We start from the raw sequence: 21,295 nt of genomic DNA on the forward strand, positions 1-21,295 counted from the left end.
AGATGAAAAAATCTTGGGAGCAGGGGTCTAGAGGGATAGAAAAATGGGTCTTTGAGATCTAGGACTGAGAAGTGGGATGCTGAGGCTGTATGGATTTGGAACTAAGGGATGGATAGGGACAATGGCTATGTTGATGAGGCGAAGGTCTTGGACAAGGTGGAAAGATCCGTTGGTTTTTTTTAACAGCTAATATGGGGGTATTAAATGGGGAGTGAGTGGGTCTGCTTGAATGATGGGTTGGAGGCCTATGAGGGCTGAAGTGGTTAGGGGGTATTGGGCCTGACAGATATACTGAGAGGGGTCACATAATTTGATAGAGGCAGGGGGACATAGGGCCACGGAGGGGCTTGTAATGTCCCAAACTTTGGGATTTACAGGGTGTATGAGGGCAGAACCGGAGCTTTCATTGGGTAGAGGGGGGTCGTCGGCTATGAGGGCCATCAGAAAGGGAGTACTGGGGGCTGTGGGAGTGGATATAGTTATGGAAACGTGGAGGAGGGAAAGGATGTCTCATCCTAGTAAAGGGATGGGACACTGGGGCATAACCAGGAAGGAGTGGGAGAAAGGTATGGGATTGTCTTGGATTGTGCATAAAAGGGTGGGTGGGGGGTTTAATGGGAAAATCTGTTTACCTCCTACTCTGACTATAGGAGTAATGGCTGGCGTGGTAGGGCCCCGGTATTCTCACAAGACTGAGAAGGTGGCTCCTGTGTCTAGGAGGAAGGAGATGGGGTGACTGTCTACTGTTAGAGTAACCCTGGGCTCCTGTTTGGTGATGGAAATGGTCGGGTGAGAAGCCACTGGGCCCCATCAATCTTCTTCTGCCAGCCCCACTACAGCGGGCTTAGGATGGGGGTTGTTCGTCCAGCCTCCCCTTTGGGTGGTTGGGCAATCAGACCCCCAGTGGCCCTTTTTGTGGCATCTGGGGCATGGGGTGGTAGGAGATCTGGGGGAGGGGCACGCCCTTGACCAATGTCCCTCTTTTCTGCACTTGAAACAAGCTCTTGGGGTGGCTTGTTTGTAGAGGGGCGCCCAGGTTGTGGTTTTATCAGCTGGGCCAACATCTGGAAATTGGCCTGATCAGCCTTTTGTTTACGGCATTCTTTCTCCTCCTCCCGCTTATGGAAGACTTTAAAGGCCACTGTTAGGATCTCAGTCTGTGGGGTAGCAGGGCCCTGTTCTAACTTTTTGAGTTTAGCTTTAATGTCGGGTTTGCATTGAGCTAGGAAGTATGTCATAAGGACATGTCTTCCTTCAGGTGTTTCTGGGTCCAGGCTGGTATACTGTAATAGGGCTTGAGTGAGTCTGTCTAAGAACTCGGAGGGGATTTCATCTCTCTTTTGAATTATGTCTTGGAGCTTTTGAAAATTGACTACTTTACAAGCTGCCCTTTTTCAGACCTGCTATTAAGCAGGAGGCAAAAATATCTCGAGAGCGGAGACTCATGGCGGTGTTATAATTTCAGTGTGGGTCTTGTTCGGGGACAGCAGTGGGGCCAGGGGGATAGGTGGGGTCAGTCCTGTGGGTTTCAGTAGCCTGCATTTGGGCGAAGTCCTAAACTCGTCTACGCTCTTCAGGGAGGAGAGTATTGGCCAGGAGCATGAAAATGTCATGATGTGTGAGGCTGTAAGACTGGAGGGTCTATTGAAACTCCCTGATGTATGTCATGGGATCAGTGGAAAAGGAACTTAGGCGTTTCTCTAGTTAGGCTAAATCTCTTAAGGAGAAAGGGACATGAACGCGCACGATGCCTTTGGATCCTGCTACCTCCCGGAGGGGGGCGATAATTTTGGGAGGCTCTCGGGACTGAGTCTGAGGGGGACTGAAGGGTTCTGGCTCAGTCTGTGGGGGAGTGACGCGGTCTAGCCGTGCCTAGTCGAGCAGGTCCTGAAGTGCAGAAGGGGGGCAAAGAAAATAAAGAAAGATAGAATCGGACCCACATGTCGCCAGCTAGCAGCCCAGCTGCTTGCCTCTGCTGCTTTAGTTGGGCTTGAACTCATGACTCTGAGGTTAAGAGTCCCATGCTCTACTGAGCTACAGCAGGGCTCCAGTTAATTGCTTATGGAGTGCGTTGTTTTCTATTCCTGCCACATCGGCAAGTGGGGGAAGGGCATAGCTAGAAGCAGGGGCGGTGTTTCTACACATCTTCAAGGTCTCCCTATTTTCAGAGTGAGGAGTCTTGGCAAGATATGTTTTTGTGGACAGATAACTTCTAAGGACTGCACCAGTTGTTCTCTAGCTTGTGCTTTCCCATGCTGCGTTCAGACATGGGGGGAGGTGCTTTCCCATTCTCTCTACAAACATGTGAGAAGACAAAGGCGGTCCCTAACAGGGGAGAAACAGGTGATGAGGGCAAAGATGGAGGAGGCTCTTGGGACCTAGTTAAAGGGGGGTTGAAAGGCTCAGGCTTTATCTGCAGGGAGTGAAGGTGGAGGAGGTGAGATGGGGGGAGGAGATGGTTGGGGAGGAAGGGAGAAGGGCTGTTGTAGGAGAAGAAGGGGAAGGGAGTGAACGGGAGGCTTCTTCGGGGGCGGCGGCTTGCAGGCTAGGAAAACTTGGGAGGGGGCGGGGAGAGGAGGAGGCGGAAAGCTTCGATATAGGGAATCTCCTTCCATTTTTTCAGGCGCTGGCAGTAGTTAAAAAGATCGCGAGTGATGTTAGGATCAAGAGTTCCCCCTGCAGGCCATTGGTTTTTATTGTCTAGGGGGTCTGTCGGCCAATCTTGGGAGCAATATTTACGGAGAAGTTTTGGTTTTATATCAGGCATCAGGGAGAGGGTAGCCAGATGCTTAAGCAGGCATTCAAGAGGTGAACTTTCAGGGAGGGATGAGGAGGCTCCCATGGTAAAGGACAGAGAAGGAGACAAACAGGGGAAGACGAATGGAGATCCTCGGACTGGAAGCAGACCACAAGGAGACAAAGGGCGTCCCCGATGATCCTTGGTGGTCTGCGGAAACTCGTATACGAGTCGGAATTTCTTGGGAAGTGTGGGTCGTCACCCAGACTTCCCTAAGAAGGCAGAGTGCCGGAGTCACGAGGTACCTAGTGCTAGGCGTTTTCGGCGGACGGAGCAGAAGGAGGAGGGGGGGAAAGGGGAGCATTCTCATCCACAAAGGAGTCACCTCATTTATGGCTGTTGGAGGGGGGTGCCTGAGAGTTGGCCGCAGCCGTGAAGGCCTGAGTCGGGGATTTATGTCTGTTTGGGGAGGGGCCTGAGGGGTTCCCTCCTCATCCCCAAGCGTCAGGGCCTTGCCGGATAATCACGGTCAATGGCACTGCGATAGCTTGGGGAAGAGTGGCCCACTCCGGGGGGGAAACTTACCTAAAGGCCAGAGAGGAGTGGTGAGTGTGATGAGCCAGCGCCGGAAAAAGAGGACGAGGGCAAGCTGCTGCTGGTGTCGGGGGAAGACGGGGCCCAGTTGGGGTGTCCCGTCTCCCGGGTTTCGGCACCAATGAAAGGAAAGGAGCGACACATAGCAGCAATTCACCGGAGAGTTCCGCTTTATTAGGGAAAGGTGCTGGGTTATATAGGAGGGGGCATGAATTGATTGAGGTGTCACTTCTACGGGGCTGGTGGCTGTTGGCTAGGTGCTGGGATTGGGAGGGGGGCGAGAGGTGATTGGGCTTCAGGTGGCGCCGGCGGGAACTGAGGACCCCGAAGAGAAGCCGGAAGTTTGCCATCTTACTGGTGGGGACCCTTCAAGGAACACGAGTGTAGGCAAGGAAAAGACCTAAAGCTGGGAGATTAACTATGTGGCTCTGGTAAGGATAAATGTAACCTCAAGCCCAGCAGTTTCATAATGACATTTTAGTAGCTTTCTTATAATTGGCTAGCATTTTAAGTTGATTTAAATTTTCTATCTTATTCTAGATTATGAAAAATGGTTCTGATTGTTGTTAGTCTTTGAGATTTTGCCCTACCTTGTTCTGAAAATATTTTGGTGCTCTCTTAAAATAGGGCCAGAACCCTTAGGCGGCCGAGTCCTGTCACTGTGATCTCCACTTTAAGGCTCCTGAGCTCGCTCTAAGAAGCACAAGGTTCACACTTCAAATACCTTCTTTGAATAGTTGCCAAGTTGCACCCAGTAGTTTCTGTTCAGTGAGGGAAAAAGTTCAGCTAATATGAGAAGACTCTACTTGCTTTCTCCAGCATGTAGGCAGCTGGCCACCCTGCACACGTCTTGAGAGAACTGGAAACTCTTTGAAAATGGCCATCCGTGGGAATGTGCATCTGGGGCAGCATCAGCTTTGGCTATTGTAGGAAGCTTCTCAAGAAGCACTTGGGGTAGGAGGGCAGGCCATCCTCAAGAACCATTGGCAGAATGTCTTAAACAATAAACATTTGTCTCTTGCTGTTCTGGAGGCTGCGAAGTCCCAGATCAAGGTCCCAGCAGCTCCACCGTCTGGTGAGGGCACCCATCTATAGGCTTGGAGACTGGCCCTCTTCTCACGGTGTCCTCACAGGTAGAGAAAGAGAGAGAACGCTCTCTTGTGTGTCTTAGCATAGTACAATCCCGTTCATGAGGGCTCCGCCCTCAGGACCTCATCACCTCCCAAAGGCCCCACCCTCAATATCATCACTTTTGGGGGTTAGGATTTCAACAGCTGACTTTTGCAGGGAACATAAACACTGAGTTCATAGCAGCCCTCCTCCTTCTCCACGCTGTTGTTGACACCTCTGGGCAATGACAAAACAGAACATGCAGCAGCCCCTTGTTAGAGTTAGGCATGGGCGAAATTATACGGACAGAATAAGCTGAGGGAAAACAAAGGGAATGTTTGATTTACTTCTAAGCCATTAACAGCTGACACTAAATCTTGTCAGGTTTCAGACCAGTGTTTTCTAGAGCAGCACTTCTCAAACTTTAAAGTGCACAATGCATCACCTGGGGACAGTGCTATGATGAAGATTCTTGGTTGGTAGGTCTGGAGAGGAGGCTGCAATGATTCATTTTTTAATTTTTTAATTTTGATATTAATGTATGATTACTTGAACAACATTATGGTTACTAGACTCCCCCTATTATCAAGCCCCCCACATACCCCATTACAGTCACTGTCCATCAGTGTAGTAAGATGCTATAAATGCAATGATTCATTTTTAACAATGCCCATGTCAGTGGTCCAAAGACCAGATTTTGAGAAGCAAAGCACTAGTTCTGGAGTATGAGGTCCATGAGATGCAGGACACTGTCTTGTTTCTCATTTTATCACCAGATTTGGCATGGTGCCTGGCACAAAAAAAAGTTCTCAATAAATATTTGCTGAATTGAATTAACAGGGGTCACTGGCTACAAGAACAAATTTTATAGCTTATATCCTGTTAGAATAAGTTCATAACCAAAAACTAAATGGATAAAAATGAACTATAACTAAACATGTGTTTAACTAGTACTTTGGAGTTTCCCAAGCACTTTAACTAATGATAGCTTATCTGATTTCAACCCTTACAATAATCCTTTGAAGCAGAGCTGTCATTATTATTTTCCTGTTATAGATGGTAACACCAAAGTCACAGAGGGTAATTCATTGGTTTATGTAAATTTAGCAGCATGCACACTACAACATAGATTTTCTGACTGCTAGTATCTTCCTTCTGTTCTCTGCAGAAATCCTAAAAACTTAACCAAAAGTGGATTTATGTAACTCTTAATATAATACAGCTGGAGGCTTTTGATGTCCCTATTCCTTGGTAATTGCTATACACTTGGCACAAAAGAGCTAATATATCTAAAATGTCAGTGTATGGGAGTGATATGAGGAGATTTGTCCCAAAATAACTCATGAGCTCTCTCAGGGGGGCCGCTTGGACAAACCAGCTGCGCCTGAAGGCTCTTTTCTCTCCCCTCAGAAGCCAAGCTCAGCTTCCCTGAAGACCAAAGGTTTCCTCCCCAAGGGCGACATCTCAGAGACCCTACAGTCTGCAGGGACTGCGCAGCTGGCAGCCAGATTCAGACTGCCTAGCTACAAAGTGATCAGGTCAGATCTCCTCTGCCAAGGCTGCCTTCGGGGAGGACAACAGCAGGCTGGCGGCCATCCACCTGAACTCAGGCCTACGGCATTCACACCTTCTTTTATCTTGCTGATGATTCCCTTAGGAATTTCCCTGCTAAAGTATATTCCCAAAGCCATGCCTTGAGTTGCTGTGGAATTCATCTGACCCCCTGTGTGGTGGGTGGCAGTCATGAAGGAGCCCGTCTGTATTCACCCTGGGTTTAACTGTTGTCTTACAAATTTCATTCAGCTTTTTCTTCTCTGTGCCTCACTTTCCTAGTTGCCATAAACTTTTTTCTATGATCTCTTTTGAACAGCAGACCATAGTGCTAGGTATGTAATAGAAAAAATAATGGAAAGGTATCACAGAAAACGTTTCATTGTTTATAACCCTTCCCTGGCCCCTCTCCTAGCCATCTATGTGAAGTTTCTGGGAAGAACCAAGGATGTTAGCAGATGACACACACCTGCTAGTGTGCCTGTGAGCGATAGCATTCTGGAAGCTGAATCAGGTAAATGGGGCACAAGAATTTCAGCAGTGAAAGAAATGTTTTATTTACAAGGAGTCTGTATGTCTGAGGTTTTATATGTTTCTCTTTCCATAGAAATGCCCTTTAGGATAAAGAGGCATAAAATCATAATATAAATTAGTCATGGGGATGAAAGTATAGCACAGAGAATATAGTCAATAGCTCTGTAACGTCTTTCCATCTTTCTGGTTGACAGATAGTAACTACAGTAGTCGGTGAGCATGTAATAATGTAGGTAATGTTGAAGCACTATGTTGTATACTTGAAACCAATATAATATTGTGTATCAACTATACTTCAACAAAAAAAAGAAGAAAAAGAAAAGAAGTGCTCTACAGCTCCCAGTCTGAGCACATCACACCCACAGCCTCCAGGCCCATCTCGCTGAGGTTTCCCACAGAGGAGCCAGAGGGAGGATTCTGGGGCTCTTGAGAGAGAAAGGGGTCAGGAGACAGAGGTCTCAATCATGTCAGAATTCTTCATGTATCAAGGAAGAAATTCTGACCCAAAATGTGGGGAGTCCTGAGAGACAGTATGGCAGCATTTGTGATCTGCAGGCAGGAATGCATCCTGAGGATATCTGAGCAAGAAACATCATTTACACAGACGGTATCGCTTGGGGAGTGGGTATGTGCATGTATCTATAATCCCCCAGACAGTGAGGAGCAATTCCAGTCAGGTAGACAGCATGATGATCAAAAGTCAGGGCTTAAGACCCTGGGCTCACCATCTTGCTGTGCCATTCACTTGTCTTGGGTTATTTTTTGGTATCTTTTGATCACTTTCATCCCCCTCTCCCACTCCTCTGCTTCTAGCAACTACCAGTCTGTCCTCTGTATCAATGAGTTCATTTTTTTGAAAAGATCCCACATGTGAGATTGTATACTTATTTTTCTCTGACTTATTTCACTTAGCATAGTGTCTTCAATGTCCACCCATGTTGTCACAAATTGCATAATTTCCTTTTTTATGGCTTTTTTATTTCCTTTTATAAATATAAATACACACACATATATACACACACACACATGCAAAAACATATGCATGTATCTTTATCCACTTATCTATTGATAGACACTTAGGTTGCTTTCCACATCTCGGCTATTGTATGAGTAATGCTGCAGTGAACATGGGGATGCATTTATCTTTTTTGGTTAGTGCTTTCATCTCCTTTGGATAAATATGCAGAAGTGGAACTGCTGGATCCTATGGTAGTTTTATTTTAAAATTTTTGTGGAAACTCCATATGGCTTTCCACAGTGGCTGCACCAATTGACACTCCCACCAACAGTGTAGGAGGGCTCCCTTTTCCCTACATTCTAACACTTGTTATTTCTTATCTTTTTGATAATAACCATTCTAACAGGTGTGAGGTGATATCTCATTGTGGTTTTCTTTTTCTTGTGAATTTTGGCAATGTATTTCAATTTTCTAAGCCTGTTTGTCTAGAAAAACAAGCAAGCACACAACTTAACTTTGGATGTCGTTGAGGAGATGAAGTAATGCAAGCAAAAGGCCACTGCGTCCTGGCCCACGGCCCCAGAACTCTTTATGTCAGTTCTTGTGAAGGAACCCATACCAGGGTCTCCTTCAGATCTGAGTGCCTGATGTGACACCCAGCTCTCCTTTTCTCCCATTTTGTTTCTAAGTTAGGGCAGTTACTTCTGTCAAGCTCCATGGTGTGTTAGGCTATCAGTTTGGTTTGATAGCACGTGTCACCACGGCTCAAAGTTTCCTAGATCTGATCATGGGCCTAGGCCCTTTCCTTTTTTTCTGTCCCTTTTTTATCCTCTCCATTTCCCCACACTCCCCACAAACTGGTCACCTCCTCATTCCCATTCAGTTTGGATCCTACCCCATACCTTTATGGATCAAGAAAATCAGCAGCCATGGAGTTTGATCGCCAGGTTTTATTTCCCAGTGCCAGTTTCCTGTAAACTCAGCCTGCTCAGCTGCCCTTGCGCTCAGCCCGTGCCCAGACATCTGATGGCCTGCCAGTGTTTTGGGCAGTACCGTGGATATCAGGACGCCTATGTCCTTGTGGTGTGCCTCTCCTGCTGGATGTTAGAAAGTGAAGAAATTGGTTGTAATTTGCCTAATTGAGCTGTGAGCAGACAATCTGTTCTTACGGCTATTTGGTCTCCCTTGGTCTCCAACATTTCAGTTTCATTAGACTGTCCCAGTTTACTCTACTGTCCTTAAGGAATTATTACATCCTCTGTATCTCTCAAAAGTGTTCTGGTTTGGAAGACATACTGTAAGGTCATCCTATTTTTTGGTATTGGTATGTACCTAAGCTTCTTTTCAAATAGAAAAGATGGTGGATTACCAAGCAAAAATATATATATATTTTTCGATACAATAAACAGGAATTGTAAGAAGGAAAGTCAGACTGAAGTCATAATTTTCAGAAATGGTGCCTCAAAGAATTTTCTTTCTATAGTGTGAACTGGAAAGCGTTTTTATCAGAGCAAATAGTGTTTTGGAAAACTTGGAAGAGGTTTGCTACATAATTTACATTTTAAGTGGTCAACCCTCTTTCAGCGGAATAAGTCAAAGTAAGCTAAGAATGCTCAAGGGAAACACACACACACACACATCACACATTTTTTTATGCTTCTTAAACCTTCTCCTCTTTTTTTTTCTCACCTCACTTCATGTTACTGGGTAGAATGCATCTTCCATAAAGAGGTGTGAAGGAAAAATCTAATAATACTCAGAATTCTAAGTTGCTGGCAGAGTTTGTTCATCCTAAAATTGTGCAGCCATGTTAAGATATAACAGAGAAATCATTCAAGGAGCAGGGAGGGAAAACTCCCAGCTCTGTTACCATCAACTACCTCTACCTCAATGGAAGAGGCATGAGCTGGTGTCAGTGTCACATACTATCAAGCCAGGTCGGTAACAGAGGACCACAATGCACAGAAAGAGACAATGCACACATGTGGCTGACGAAGTTTGTACTGGGCATGGATTGATGCCTTCACGTATGGCAGCTCCAGCTGCAGTGAGAAGTCAGAGCCCCCAAGACCGGCTACTGACCAGATGCACAAATTCTCCCTTCCTCTGGAGAGGAATGTGGGTTCTTCTCGTTACTCAGGGTACACACCATGTGTTCAGCAGCCCCTTCCTGCCCCCTTTCTAGGAAAGGGAACAGATGCAATGCACAGTAAGGTCACCTGGCACACAGCCGAAAGGGGCAGGATGGCAACATCCCAGAGGGGCCTGCAAGGCCAAGAAACAGGCAGCTTCATGATGCTTGGAGCCTCAGAAAAGAAGTATGCATACTTCAAAAGCTGCAAAAGTTTTTTCACTGCCTGCCTCTTGCTGAACTCAAGAGTTTCCTTTGTCAGCCATCTAACAGTAGACAAACAGGCTGTGTGGGAAATGACAAAGAAAAAGCTGGATTTTACTCTTTCATGAGAACACTATTAGGCGTCGAGTCATTAAAGTCTCTCAGACATGACACATTCTAATTTACACCTGGTTACCCTCGGTGAGGACATGATTTATATTCAGCTCTAGGCTGTCTGTCTTCAACATTGTACCCACTCACATATTTGCATATTCAGAAGCTGTATTAAAAGACATCCACTGTATGTTACAGTAGAATGACATGTAGTTTATTCGTATAACTGACAGGCAGTACTCAAAATTCATTTAAAAAAGCAAGTGATTACACAAACGTCTAATAATACTAAAATTGATAGAAGGTATAAAATACCATGGGTATGAAATGCCATGGTAAATACTATTCAACAGACTACAATCATAGTTCCAAACTAAGTCATGGTTTCTAAAATGATTTTTAGCAGTTTTTGGAATGATTTGATGTTTCTCTCCCTCCAAGCAATTTTCTTCTTCCATTGATACAAGACAAGGTCGTTATTTTCAAGAAGTGTTACAGAATAGCATAGCCTAGGTTCCTCTCTTGCAACACATTTTCTTGAAAATTGTAGTTTGACATATAAAATGAACCCGTCAGTACTCAGTTCCCCAAGCACAGATGCTTGGATCAGAATAGTGCCAGGGTGTAGCTCTTGAGTTTGGCAAGAGGCAGGCAGTGAAAAACATTTTGCAGCTTTTGAAGTATGCATACTTCCTTTCTGAGGCTCCAAGCATCATACACATATTTAGGCATCCAAGGTAGTAAAATTATAGGAATAAAATAATTTTATATCCAGGTGAGTGGCTATAAAACAGTTGTACTGGGGTAAGCTGCAGTATTATCCTGCTGTCCTCCCAACAAAACAGCACCTACCTAAATTTGCTTCTTGTAAGCCTTATTACATGTTACATTTCATGAAGCCAGCTGTGTTTACAGGAATGGTTTGGCTTATCATGTGTCTGTCTGTTTGTATTATTTTAAAGTCTTATACTTTATTGGAATTAGGTCCAAGCATGAACCTGGCTTGAAGAGATAGCGGCAGTAGTCATGAAATAGCAATAAATTAAAAGGCTTTCACAGGACAAGATTCAGCTAATTCTCTTACATACAAAATACAGCTAGAGAAATACAATTCTTCGATGTTGAATTATGAGGGGGAGGAAAACAACCTAAAAAAATAGAAAACTCTCTCCATCCCTGGGTGTCAAGGCAAGATGTAACACTGCATAATTCCATGATATAAACAGTCACTGGACGACAGATACTCCAGAAATAGGAGTATCTGGGGTTCTGGTAATTATGACCAAGAGATGAAAATACTGTACCAAAAGGCATGCATACAATCACTGTGTGCATTCAGTGCATGAGCTGAGGCTTAAGCAGAGATCTACTATGACAATGAGGCAGTGTCCGGGATACCCATGTAAACCACGTGGGTGACTACATGTTGATGAGCCCTTCTGAGGCAGCAAAGTGCGGGCACAAGGCCATGTCTGGGTTCTGAAGCTGTTTTATGATCCTCTTGCGGAATTTCTCACGCACACGATTAAATTCCATTATGTCCATGGGGTCCTCTTCAATCCAAAACTTATGAAACTCATGCATCAAATAGCCTGTTAGAGATAAGACAGTGATAAAAATGCAGGAGAAAAAAGTCCTTAATCACACTCAGAATCACCCTGAATGCTGAAAGAGAATGTCAGGCCAAATAATAACAACCTGGGAGCTCAAAGAAGAGATCAAAATACTACTGTTAAAAATTATTCTTTAAAAGCAGTGCAGTGGAAGCAAGATTTTTGCAATTGGTCCTGGAATTATTCTAACCTTTCTTAAACAGGAAGACAAATCAATCTGCCATCTCTTGAACATGAATCATAACTGGAACATATTCTGAAAGGCCACTAGTGAGTATTTCTTCCCTCCCCTCTTGATTAAATTAACATAATGGCCTGATTTCTCAAAATATATTCACTCAGCCATTTTTCTTCTGACATTTGATTTGAGTAAAGTTTTAAATTATCCTAAATCAAACAAATGTATTCTGACAATTAGATGAGGCAATAAAAATTGTAAATCAACTCTGAACAACACAAGACTGGTCCTTAAAGTACATGTAATTTTGTTAATAAGACTTCCCTGCTCTCAAGCATAATTTCATATTCAAATACTTTAGTGTCTCAAAGACGTTAGCTATGAATGATCTGGATTTGGAAAAATGTTGGGGTGCTTGTTAAGTACCTGACAGGAGAATCCATCCCTGCCCCCTCCCCACTGTGCCCCTTCTTTCCACCACGTTTATGACTGAACTACAAATTGCTTTTTAAAAAGACACCAATAGATTTTTATGTAGTCAACCTATTGCAAGGTCATGCACTTCTATTCGTAGTGGAAAAAATAGTTAAGGAAATAAAACCTAGTTGAAAAAAAAAAAAAGAAAGCCAAACATTCTACAAGTTTTTCTTTGTTTTGATGTTAGAAGGTAGTAGAAAATAGGAGCAAGCATTCCGGAGCCAGAAACCGGGTTCTTTTACTAGCTCTTCACATCCGCGGGAGAGGAGCGAGCACCAAGGGGAAGAGAGTTTTGGAACAAACATACTCAATTCTAATAGTAAAAAAAATCAGTGGTTTTTGTTTTTCTGGTAACTAGCTACTCATGGGAAAACCTTTAATACAGTTCCATAAGCAGATTTTTAAAAGTATTTATTCATATCTTACTGTAATACAAAATTAGAAGCGACCTTCCCTCCCCCTTCCCAGCACACACTGCCAGATGTTGGTCCACTTCCACACTCACCCGACTTCTCATTACCTTGTTAAACATGCTTGTACCTCTTTAAGGATGTGGTCTCCCTACAACTACAGGAGGAAGGGTAGTAGAGAGAATTTATTTTACCTTTTTTGGGGGGTTAACTGTGCCATTTCTTTTAGGATTGTACTGTCTTTGAGCCCTCCACACATATCAACTGATATGACGGCTTTAACATCGCTAGATGGAGACAGACAGATGCCAATCTTCTCCCAAATGCCTCTGGGCTATGGAAGCCAGGGTCCACTGCCACTGTGAGAGGAGCCTGCTCACATGGTAGAAGTCCCAGAGGTACCAGCGATCCCAGGAGCCATCCTTTCTGTCTCTGCTCCATCCAGTGCTTGGATTCCCCAAGGTGGCATCCAGCCTTAAAGTTTTCTGGTAACAGCATTGATTGACGTCAGCTTGTTCCAGGGATGAAGAACTTGATTCTCAAAAGGCCCTTTCTTACACTGGGCCAAAATCTGTTGCCCTGTATTTCTTGGAATAAATTCAATCCTTCTCCAACTCAAGTATTTGAAATGCCTTTTAACATCCTGAGCTTCTCTATTTTCCAGGTTAGGCACCCCTACTTCTCCTTAGCATTTCTCACATGCCATGACGGGGAGTCTGTTTATCATCCTGGTTGCTGTAGTGCCACCAAGAGGCCCTTGTTTCCCCAATCTCAGTATCTTAACCAACCAACAGAATTCAATTGCCTGTCCATCTCAGTGACTGGACAAAATGCTCAACGATCCCAAGAATGGTATAGGTATTTGTTAAAAATGAAGACCAGACATCACTGCTCAGTAAGATTAATCTCCTGTCATTAAAGTTTGAGATCCACCAATCAAGAAGATACTCTCTTTTTAAGTTCCCTTGGCTTCTTTCAAAATATTATATAATTTTTGTGGTTCTAAATAAAATCTGTGATCATTTATAATTTCTTCTTTGCTGTATAAAATATACATATAATTTTGCTGACTTGGCCTCTGCGCTAAAATAAACACACCTGAGCTATTTTGTATACAGTTTCCAATACTGTGAATTAAAATCATTCATGATGAATTAAAGGCATCTCATTAGTATCATATGAGTGATAAGGTCTTTACTCATACTGACAGTAATGAAGAGGCACTGTGAACAGTCATCTTTTAATGAAGAGTTCATTTTTCCACAAGGTACATAAAAATATTCACTCCGGTCCAGTGTGCAGGCACACCGGCAGCTCACTCCGAAAGGGGATCTGGTACGCTACGGGGTTTTAGAAGAATGCAGATCCATTTGGGTTTCCCGGTTTTCCTCCTTACGTGCAATTACAGAAAATCATTTTGAAAGGTTTAAGAGACATGCTAGAATTAAGAGTAGAGGTGGGAGTGGCTAATAATCTGACACCATTCTCAGGATTCTTCCTCTTAAGTTTGCAGAAGTCAAGCTATAAAGCTTGCAGACTGATTCCCTGAAACTTTCTCTATCCCATCAGGAAGATAATTAGACACTGTCTAACAAGATTTTAATTGTAGTGCAGAAATGGTGGCTTGGCTTCCAGGGTACATATTATAATAATAAAACTCTACTCATTTAAATGACCCTAAAGAGTGTTCATAAATCCGTTTGGTCATCAGTTAGGTGGCCCATGTGCCAACTAACATATATGTAACAGCTGCAAGAACAATGCAGAGTTCCTGTGCAGCCAGCCCAATACTCCGCCTCTTGGAGAGAGAGACCCAGGTAGAGAGTTTCAGCTGATAAGCTAAGGAAGCTAACAAAGTGGTGTAGAAGGTCGAGGGAGGAAACAAGAGGCCAGGCCCTCTTATTTCTTATAATAGCTTTGTGGAGTAGGTAATGCTGATAAATCTTCATTTTACAGATGAGACAGAGGCCTTAGAGTAGATGCTTGGGGTATAAGAACGGTGTACAACTACATGATCACAGCTGGAGGCTGGAAGCCAGGACCTGACATAGCCACCCTTCTACCCTGTACCAGCGGCCACTTCCAGCCTCTTCTTTTGGTTTGTATTCCTACTGAATAATTCCTTCTTTTGATGATCAAAGAAAACGCTTTTTCCTCTTCTGGACATCGTGCTTTCCTTGCGCCCACTGCACCTTACCTTACGTCACTGGGCGGGGCTGTATGTCCAGCGGGCCTTTAGGCTGGATGCAGCGCGGAGCTCACTGACTCCCACAGCTACGTCCGAATGACAGAGCTATGGTGTGCCCACCTAGACGAATACCTGCTTCAAACAATACTTTGCTTTTCCAGCCCAAGTCTGCAGCCTATTTGTTGTTGCTCAAGTGCATTTTGGTCTCGCTTTGCTGCCCACACGTAGCGGACAGCAGGCACACCGGAAAGGTGCAGGCAAGGGCAAGAACATCACAGAAGAGATGCGCAGGGCGGATCGTGTCCGATGCAGGAACAATGCGCTCAGGGCGCAGTCTGCTTCTCCCAGGAAGGCCTGAGTCCCTCTACCTCTTCCTCAACCCATAGGGGGACTGCTACTGTTTCTAACCCCGGGAAGGCCTCGGGAAATGAATAAGCCTATTGCATGCTTACTCACCCGGGGGAGTTCTCTTGGAAGCACATCAGTTCAGGCCAAGACTACAGTTTTACAGGGATCCTAGACTTCCTTCTCCTGCAAAGGTCATTATCCAATATTTTAGCTTCCTATCTGTCCACCCATCCATCCATTCAACAAATATTCACTGAGCACCCACTCTGTGTCAGGCTCTGGCTGAGGATACAGCAGCGAACAACCACGTATTCCCGTCTTTAATCGTCAATCCCTGTGATTCTGATTCCTTCCCACAGGCGCTCCCTCACTGTGTGGCTCTGGTTTTCTCCTCATGGCTGATAAATTCCTAATCTGTCCTCGAAATTCCTCAGAGTCCCAGAGCCTGACATCAGAATGCCCGCTGTGCGGCTCCAGGGGTATTTCCCAAAGGGAACATACCCCTGGTATGCCTAGAACTAACCTCATTCTATTTTCCCTCAAACTGCTTCCCCGGCTCCCTAAAGAACGTGGTAGATACAGCACAGAGTGTGTACAAGGGGAGAGGAGACAAGCGAGGAGCCTTGCTCACCTACATGTTCATGCTCTTTCAAACGGCTTTCAAAGCTCTTCAAAAACGGCCTCCCCTTCCCTGCTCTTACCACTGTCGCCTCCAGTCCCCTCTGCCCTCCCCGACACCCTGTGCTCCATCCTTGAATCCCCCACATTCTTTGTCTTGTGGCCTTTGCCGGTGCCACTCCCCTGGCTGGACCGCTTGGCCACCACTCATTTATTTACTGTCACTCATCCTTCAGGTCCCATGGAGAGTGGCATCTGCTCTGGGAAAGGTTCCCTGACTCCCAGAGTGAGTGAGCTATGCCAGCCATAGGTCTTTTCAAATTTGAAAAACAATATCTTACTTCCTTAATCACAAAATTCTTCCCACTATGGTTTAATTGTTTGTTTAGATACCTGTCTTCCTCAGCACAGAACTTGAGCTGTATTAAAACTTGAGTAATATTTGTTGGAAGTGGTCAGACTTGTTGCAGCAGTGAATATAATCAATCATCCAGTTGTCATAGTAGGACAACTATGTAGGAAAGTCACATATGTATGGGGTTTCCATTTCCCATTAACAAGTCACAAAGCATATATATTTTCAAATTTGCTTTTTGTCTAAGTTATACATGCACATGGTTTAGAGCCAGATCGTTTGTCTTGTTACACAAAACAACAAACCAGCAGCTACCCCTGCCCCGACCACTCTTCCTTAAAGCAGCATTTCAATGCTCGCTGATTTTTCTGATTATTGACCTCCATAGCTCTAAATCACATGATTTCCACTGTTTGGTTTTTTAAATTTCCCTTTATAGAAGATGACTTAGCTCCCTTGAACCTATTTCAACTGCATTATCACATACTTTCTAACAGTTTTCTCTACCTAGTGTTGCTAACTGCCCTGTTTATTTGCTTAGTTTGCTTACTTAGTTTAACCCTAAACTCCTCCCCAAGTACCCAGGGCTCTCTCAGTGTGTTCAAACACGGTAGATAGTCCATCAACTTCATATTCTTTTAAGAGTGTCTCCCAGAGCCTTCTGACCTGCTAAAATGTGGATTTATTATTCTCAGCCTATTGCACAGATACATGTCATCCTGGGCTTTCCCTTCACATTCATCCTTAAGATTCTCTTCACTTCTGTCCTGTGATAGATTTCCTGCTTTCTGGACCTCTTTTGGTCCTTTTAGGATTTTCCTCTTATTTTGTGGAAATATGTCCTTCAGAAGCTTCCTGATAAAGATATAAGGAAGTAAAATGTTTAAGACCTTGTATTTAAAAAATGTCTTTATTCTACTCCCACACTTAATTGGTAAGTTAGAGTAGGCATAGAATTCTGTATTTGGAATCATATTCCCTTAGAGTAAAAAAATTCTCTTAAATTTTTGAAGACATTATTCCACTGTCTCCTAGAATACAATGTTGCTGTTGAGAAATCCAATGTCATCTTGATTCCCAGTTCTTTGTGGAACACCTTTCATAATTTTTAGAATCATCTCTTGCTGGTATCACAAAATTTCACAGTGGTGTGGACCATGGTTATGCTGGTGCTTATAGTTTAATATGAAACCTCATCCTTTACTCTGAAAAATTTATTTCTTTGATTCCCTCCTCTTAGATTCACTGTTGTTTTTCTGGTACTATTATTCAGATATAAGGCTTCCTAGAAATTAAACTTCCTTTAATTTCTTAACCTTTGTTTTCCATTTTTCATCTATACTTTCTGGGAGAGTTTTCAGCTTTATTTTCTAATCATTTTTGGAGATTTCATTTCTGCTATTTGATTCTTAATTTCTAAGAGCACTCTTCTGTTCTTTGAAGGCTCTTTCTACAGCACCTTGTTCTTGTTTCATAGTTGCAATTTCTTCTCTTTCTTTTTGGGGATATTAGCGATATATATTTTTGAAGCTTTTCCCTGCATAGTTTCTATTTCCTTTTAGGGGCCTCATTTCTGCTTGTTTTAGGTTCTTGCTCATGCTTGAGGCTTACCTTATTCTTCTTGTTGTCTATTTCTGCTTAGGAAATCATTCCAAAATCCAGTGGATAAAAAATAACCATTTTAATTTACTCTGAATTCAGCAGGCTAGGAATTCAGAAAGGGCACAGGAGGAACAAACCCACAATGTTTGGGGTCCTAACTGGGGAGATTTGAAGGTTGGGGGTGACCTGAGAGCTGGGGGGCAGGAATCATCTGGCAGCATCTCCACGTTTCATGGGGATCCTGGCTATTAGTTAGGACCTAATCTGAAGCTGCCCGTCAGGTCACCCACATATGACCACTCCGTATGTCCCATACTTCCAAGCAACTGGACTAAAAGCTGACTAGAATCTCTGAGCATGCAAGTAGGGCTGTAGGCTGTGAGCGTAGCTGTGGAGGCATGATGTGGCTGGGCTGTTTCATTGAGGGTCAGCATCACCACCTGTTCTCTCTTGGGCTGCTCAGATTCCCAAGAGAAGGTCCTGGTGGGCTGCCAAAGTCACAGGGACTTGGTAGGAGAAGGAGCCTGGGCATCTTGGTCTTACTCACCATTTTCAATAGAGATATTTTATTTTTCCTTCTCTGGAGAATGATCTACACAGCCTCCGCTGGGGAGAGGGAAGGACAGAAGCTGTGTCCTGGGGAAGGGGATCTGGGCCTCTAAGAACTTCTTAACATGCTTGTAAGAAATCTTGCTGTTTCTGGTCCTGCCTTCACCCTATGTCAGAGACAACTAGTGCTGTCAATTCCTGAACCTTCTGGGGGCCCTATGGACTGTCAGGTTGTTTCTTACCTTTCCATACTGCCTGTTTGGGATTTGCTTTCTCAGGACTACTAGATCAGTTATCACTTAATCTATTTTTCAGCTTCCAAAGTAAGTTTCTCTTGCCTCATTTCTGATTTTTCCTGTCCTTGTGGGTTTATGCTTTCTGAGAAAAAGCCTTTTACATGGGCTTTAGTGAAGTTCCAGAAAAGAGCAGATGCATGCATTAATTATGTCATCTTTAACCAGAAGTCTTGAAAGAACAGATATAAAAGAAGATAAAAATCCCAGGTAAAAGAATCATTATTATTTTAGGAGTTTAGATGAAATAAACTGCAGTTAACTTGTGACTTTATCACATTCCAAAAATGACCTAGGGACCAATACTCCCTTGTAGTGGGTTTGGGGTGGAACAACTGTGTCTTAACCACATTTAGAAAGAGTAGCAGACCTGTTTAGCAACTTAACACAAGGAAAAAGCTGTAAGGAACATGAAGGAGAGAAGCTTTTTTAATTTTCTTGCTAAGAAAGCCTAGGTACAAGGCCCTCAGCAAGCATGGTTTAACTGACATTTCTCCTTTAAATGACTTAGGCTACTTGATGATTTTGTAGCCATGCTCCTCCAAACTGGTTTGTGTCTGGCCCACAAGGATCATGACATGCAGCTAGATTTAGAATTCTGCCTCTAGGAATGGAGAAGAGCATCCCAGGGGCTCTGCTACACAGCCTTGGTCTTTCTCTTCTGAAACAACACAGCTGCAACACCAAAGGAAACCCCTCAGGCAAAGAAAATATAAGGTTGTGGCTCAGGGTCACCAATACTTCTGTCTACTAGCATCTACTCTTAGGGGACTGCAAATGCTACCCTCTGTAACAGTACTAGTGATAACAGCAGAGGTAATATCGGCAACAGCTCTCCCACTGTCGGTATTACTAAACCACACCTCCTCTTTCTGATGTCCACTGAGCACAAACTATGTGGCTAGCTAACACAGCTTTTTATCCGCTATCTCATTTCATCTTTGTAGCAACTCTATGAGGAGATGACTCTTATTTTACTGATGACATAACTGAGGCTTAGAGAAGTTAGTGAACATGCATCAGGGAGTCAGTTCAGGCTATCTGCAGAGCCTGCACTCTGTCAGTGCTATGCCACGTCGGATCAGAGGGAGGGAGACACGCAGGACATCTTTAAGGCAGACCAGAATTTGATACTTTGGATATTATGTAAGTGCTGGCAAAGAAGAAAATCCATGATGTCTAATTTGATGTCTAAAATTATTAGTGTAGGTTTTTGAATGAGAAAACAACAATAACAAAAAATCAAATGAAAGGAGGCTGTTCAAAGGCCCCAAAGCAGCTACATTGCAAAGATTTCTCAGCTTTGACACTGTCTGGAGCCCTCCAGGTTCTATAGAAACCTATGTTGAGAATTAAGCAACAGGATACTTACAGAATGTCTGTTGGAAGTGAGACAGTGTTGGAGCTTCTGGGGCAATGTTGTAGAAATGAGTTTTTAAAGCTCCGCTCACAAGCAGATTGTATGCCAGATCAGTTATATTGATGCCCACAATTGCAAATGAGTACCTGTAAAGTGCAAAGCATAAAAACAACTGTGTGTCCCATATGGGAAACAAGCATTATAAAATATGATAATCTGATTTTTAAATTACTGTTGAATTATCAGAGTGGCAGGTTGTCCTTCCCTCTCTACCTGAATTTTATAATTTACTGGAAAATTTCAGTAATGTAATTACTGAATTAAGAATTCAAATATTTTGATTAAGTAATTCAATTTCCAAATATACAGGAGAAAAAAACAGAAATTGAACAAAGTTTTATATTCAAGGATATTCATTATAGCATTATTTATAATGGAAAAGATGTAGAAACTATTTAAATATTCTAAGAAAGATGACTGGAGAAACAAATTATGATAATCTTATATATTATAGCCAATAAAAACTACATTCCTAAAGACTAAGCAGGATATAAAAGATTATGTATAGAACAAGACAAATTTTTGTATACCCACATTTTGTGTTTGTGTGCACAGAAAACAGGATAGAATGAAATGAAACAAAATATTAATATGGGAATGTTGGAGTGATAAGATTGGGGTGATTGTTTTACTCTCCTATATTTGCTAAATTTTCTATAATAAATCATATGTTACTTTGAATATGAGGAAAACTATAAATTTCTACATGTTCATCAAAAACTAGTTCAAACTGAGTTCTTAAGTTCTCTCTGGTAATATAAATCCAGCACATTAAAAGAAAAAAAGGATGTCTCTGTTCAAACATGAGGTATTATAAAAAAAATGAGGTATTATAAAAAAAATGAGGTATTATGGATGCAATGAGGTATTATAAAAAAAAACTTTTATATTTTTAATCTAATAGCCTGATTGTTGATTGATCTTTAAAACTACCAAATACAATTCTAAATGATGACTTCTGAAAATCATTTCCATTTAGTTAAACTCTCTAAACGTTGTCAGTTGGTCGAAGGCAAAATAGTATCTTATCGTCATACAAATAAATCTGCAAACATATAAAAAATTCCTTAAAAAATTCAACTGCAGAGGCGGAGCCAAGATGGCGGTGTGAGTAGAGCAGCAGAAATCTCCTCCCAAAACCACATATATCTATGAAAATATAACAAAGACAACTCTTCCTAAAATAGAGACCAGAGGACACAGGACATCCAGACCACATCCACACCTGTGAGAACCCAGCGCCTTGCAAAGGGGGTAAGATAAAAGCCCCGGCACAGCAGGTCCCAAGTGCCCCTCCCGCCAGCTCCCGGG

At 43.1% G+C, this 21,295-nt stretch overlaps 1 protein-coding gene and 1 long non-coding RNA gene across 8 annotated transcripts in view; one reads left to right on the plus strand and one right to left on the minus strand.

Moving 5' to 3' along the window:
* Positions 1–21,295, plus strand: part of LOC118972745 (uncharacterized) — a 49,190-nt gene that overhangs the window by 5,035 nt on the left and 22,860 nt on the right. Inside the window, exons 2-4 of one of the 2 annotated variants that reach the window (XR_005061826.2) lie at positions 5,852–5,979; positions 6,408–6,506; positions 12,841–12,932. The exons of the other annotated variant lie outside the window; for it this stretch is intronic. This is a non-coding gene — a long non-coding RNA (uncharacterized lncRNA). Of the gene's footprint in view, positions 1–5,851; positions 5,980–6,407; positions 6,507–12,840; positions 12,933–21,295 lie in introns of those variants that run through there. 2 annotated transcript variants of the gene reach the window in all.
* ELMOD1 (ELMO domain containing 1) overlaps positions 8,415–21,295 on the minus strand; it is an 84,792-nt gene continuing 71,911 nt past the window's right edge. For all 6 annotated transcript variants that reach the window (XM_017641932.3, XM_037020354.2, XM_073239316.1 and 3 more), the window contains 2 exons: positions 19,937–20,070; positions 8,415–11,525 (listed from right to left, as the gene is read on the minus strand). In XM_017641932.3, coding sequence (XP_017497421.2) covers positions 11,353–11,525; positions 19,937–20,070 — 307 coding nt within the window. In that variant the 3' untranslated portion in view covers positions 8,415–11,352. The remainder of the gene's footprint in view (positions 11,526–19,936; positions 20,071–21,295) is intronic.

This window comes from Manis javanica, chromosome 6 (genome assembly GCF_040802235.1).
Source record: "Manis javanica isolate MJ-LG chromosome 6, MJ_LKY, whole genome shotgun sequence".
NCBI classification, from domain to species: domain Eukaryota; kingdom Metazoa; phylum Chordata; class Mammalia; order Pholidota; family Manidae; genus Manis; species Manis javanica.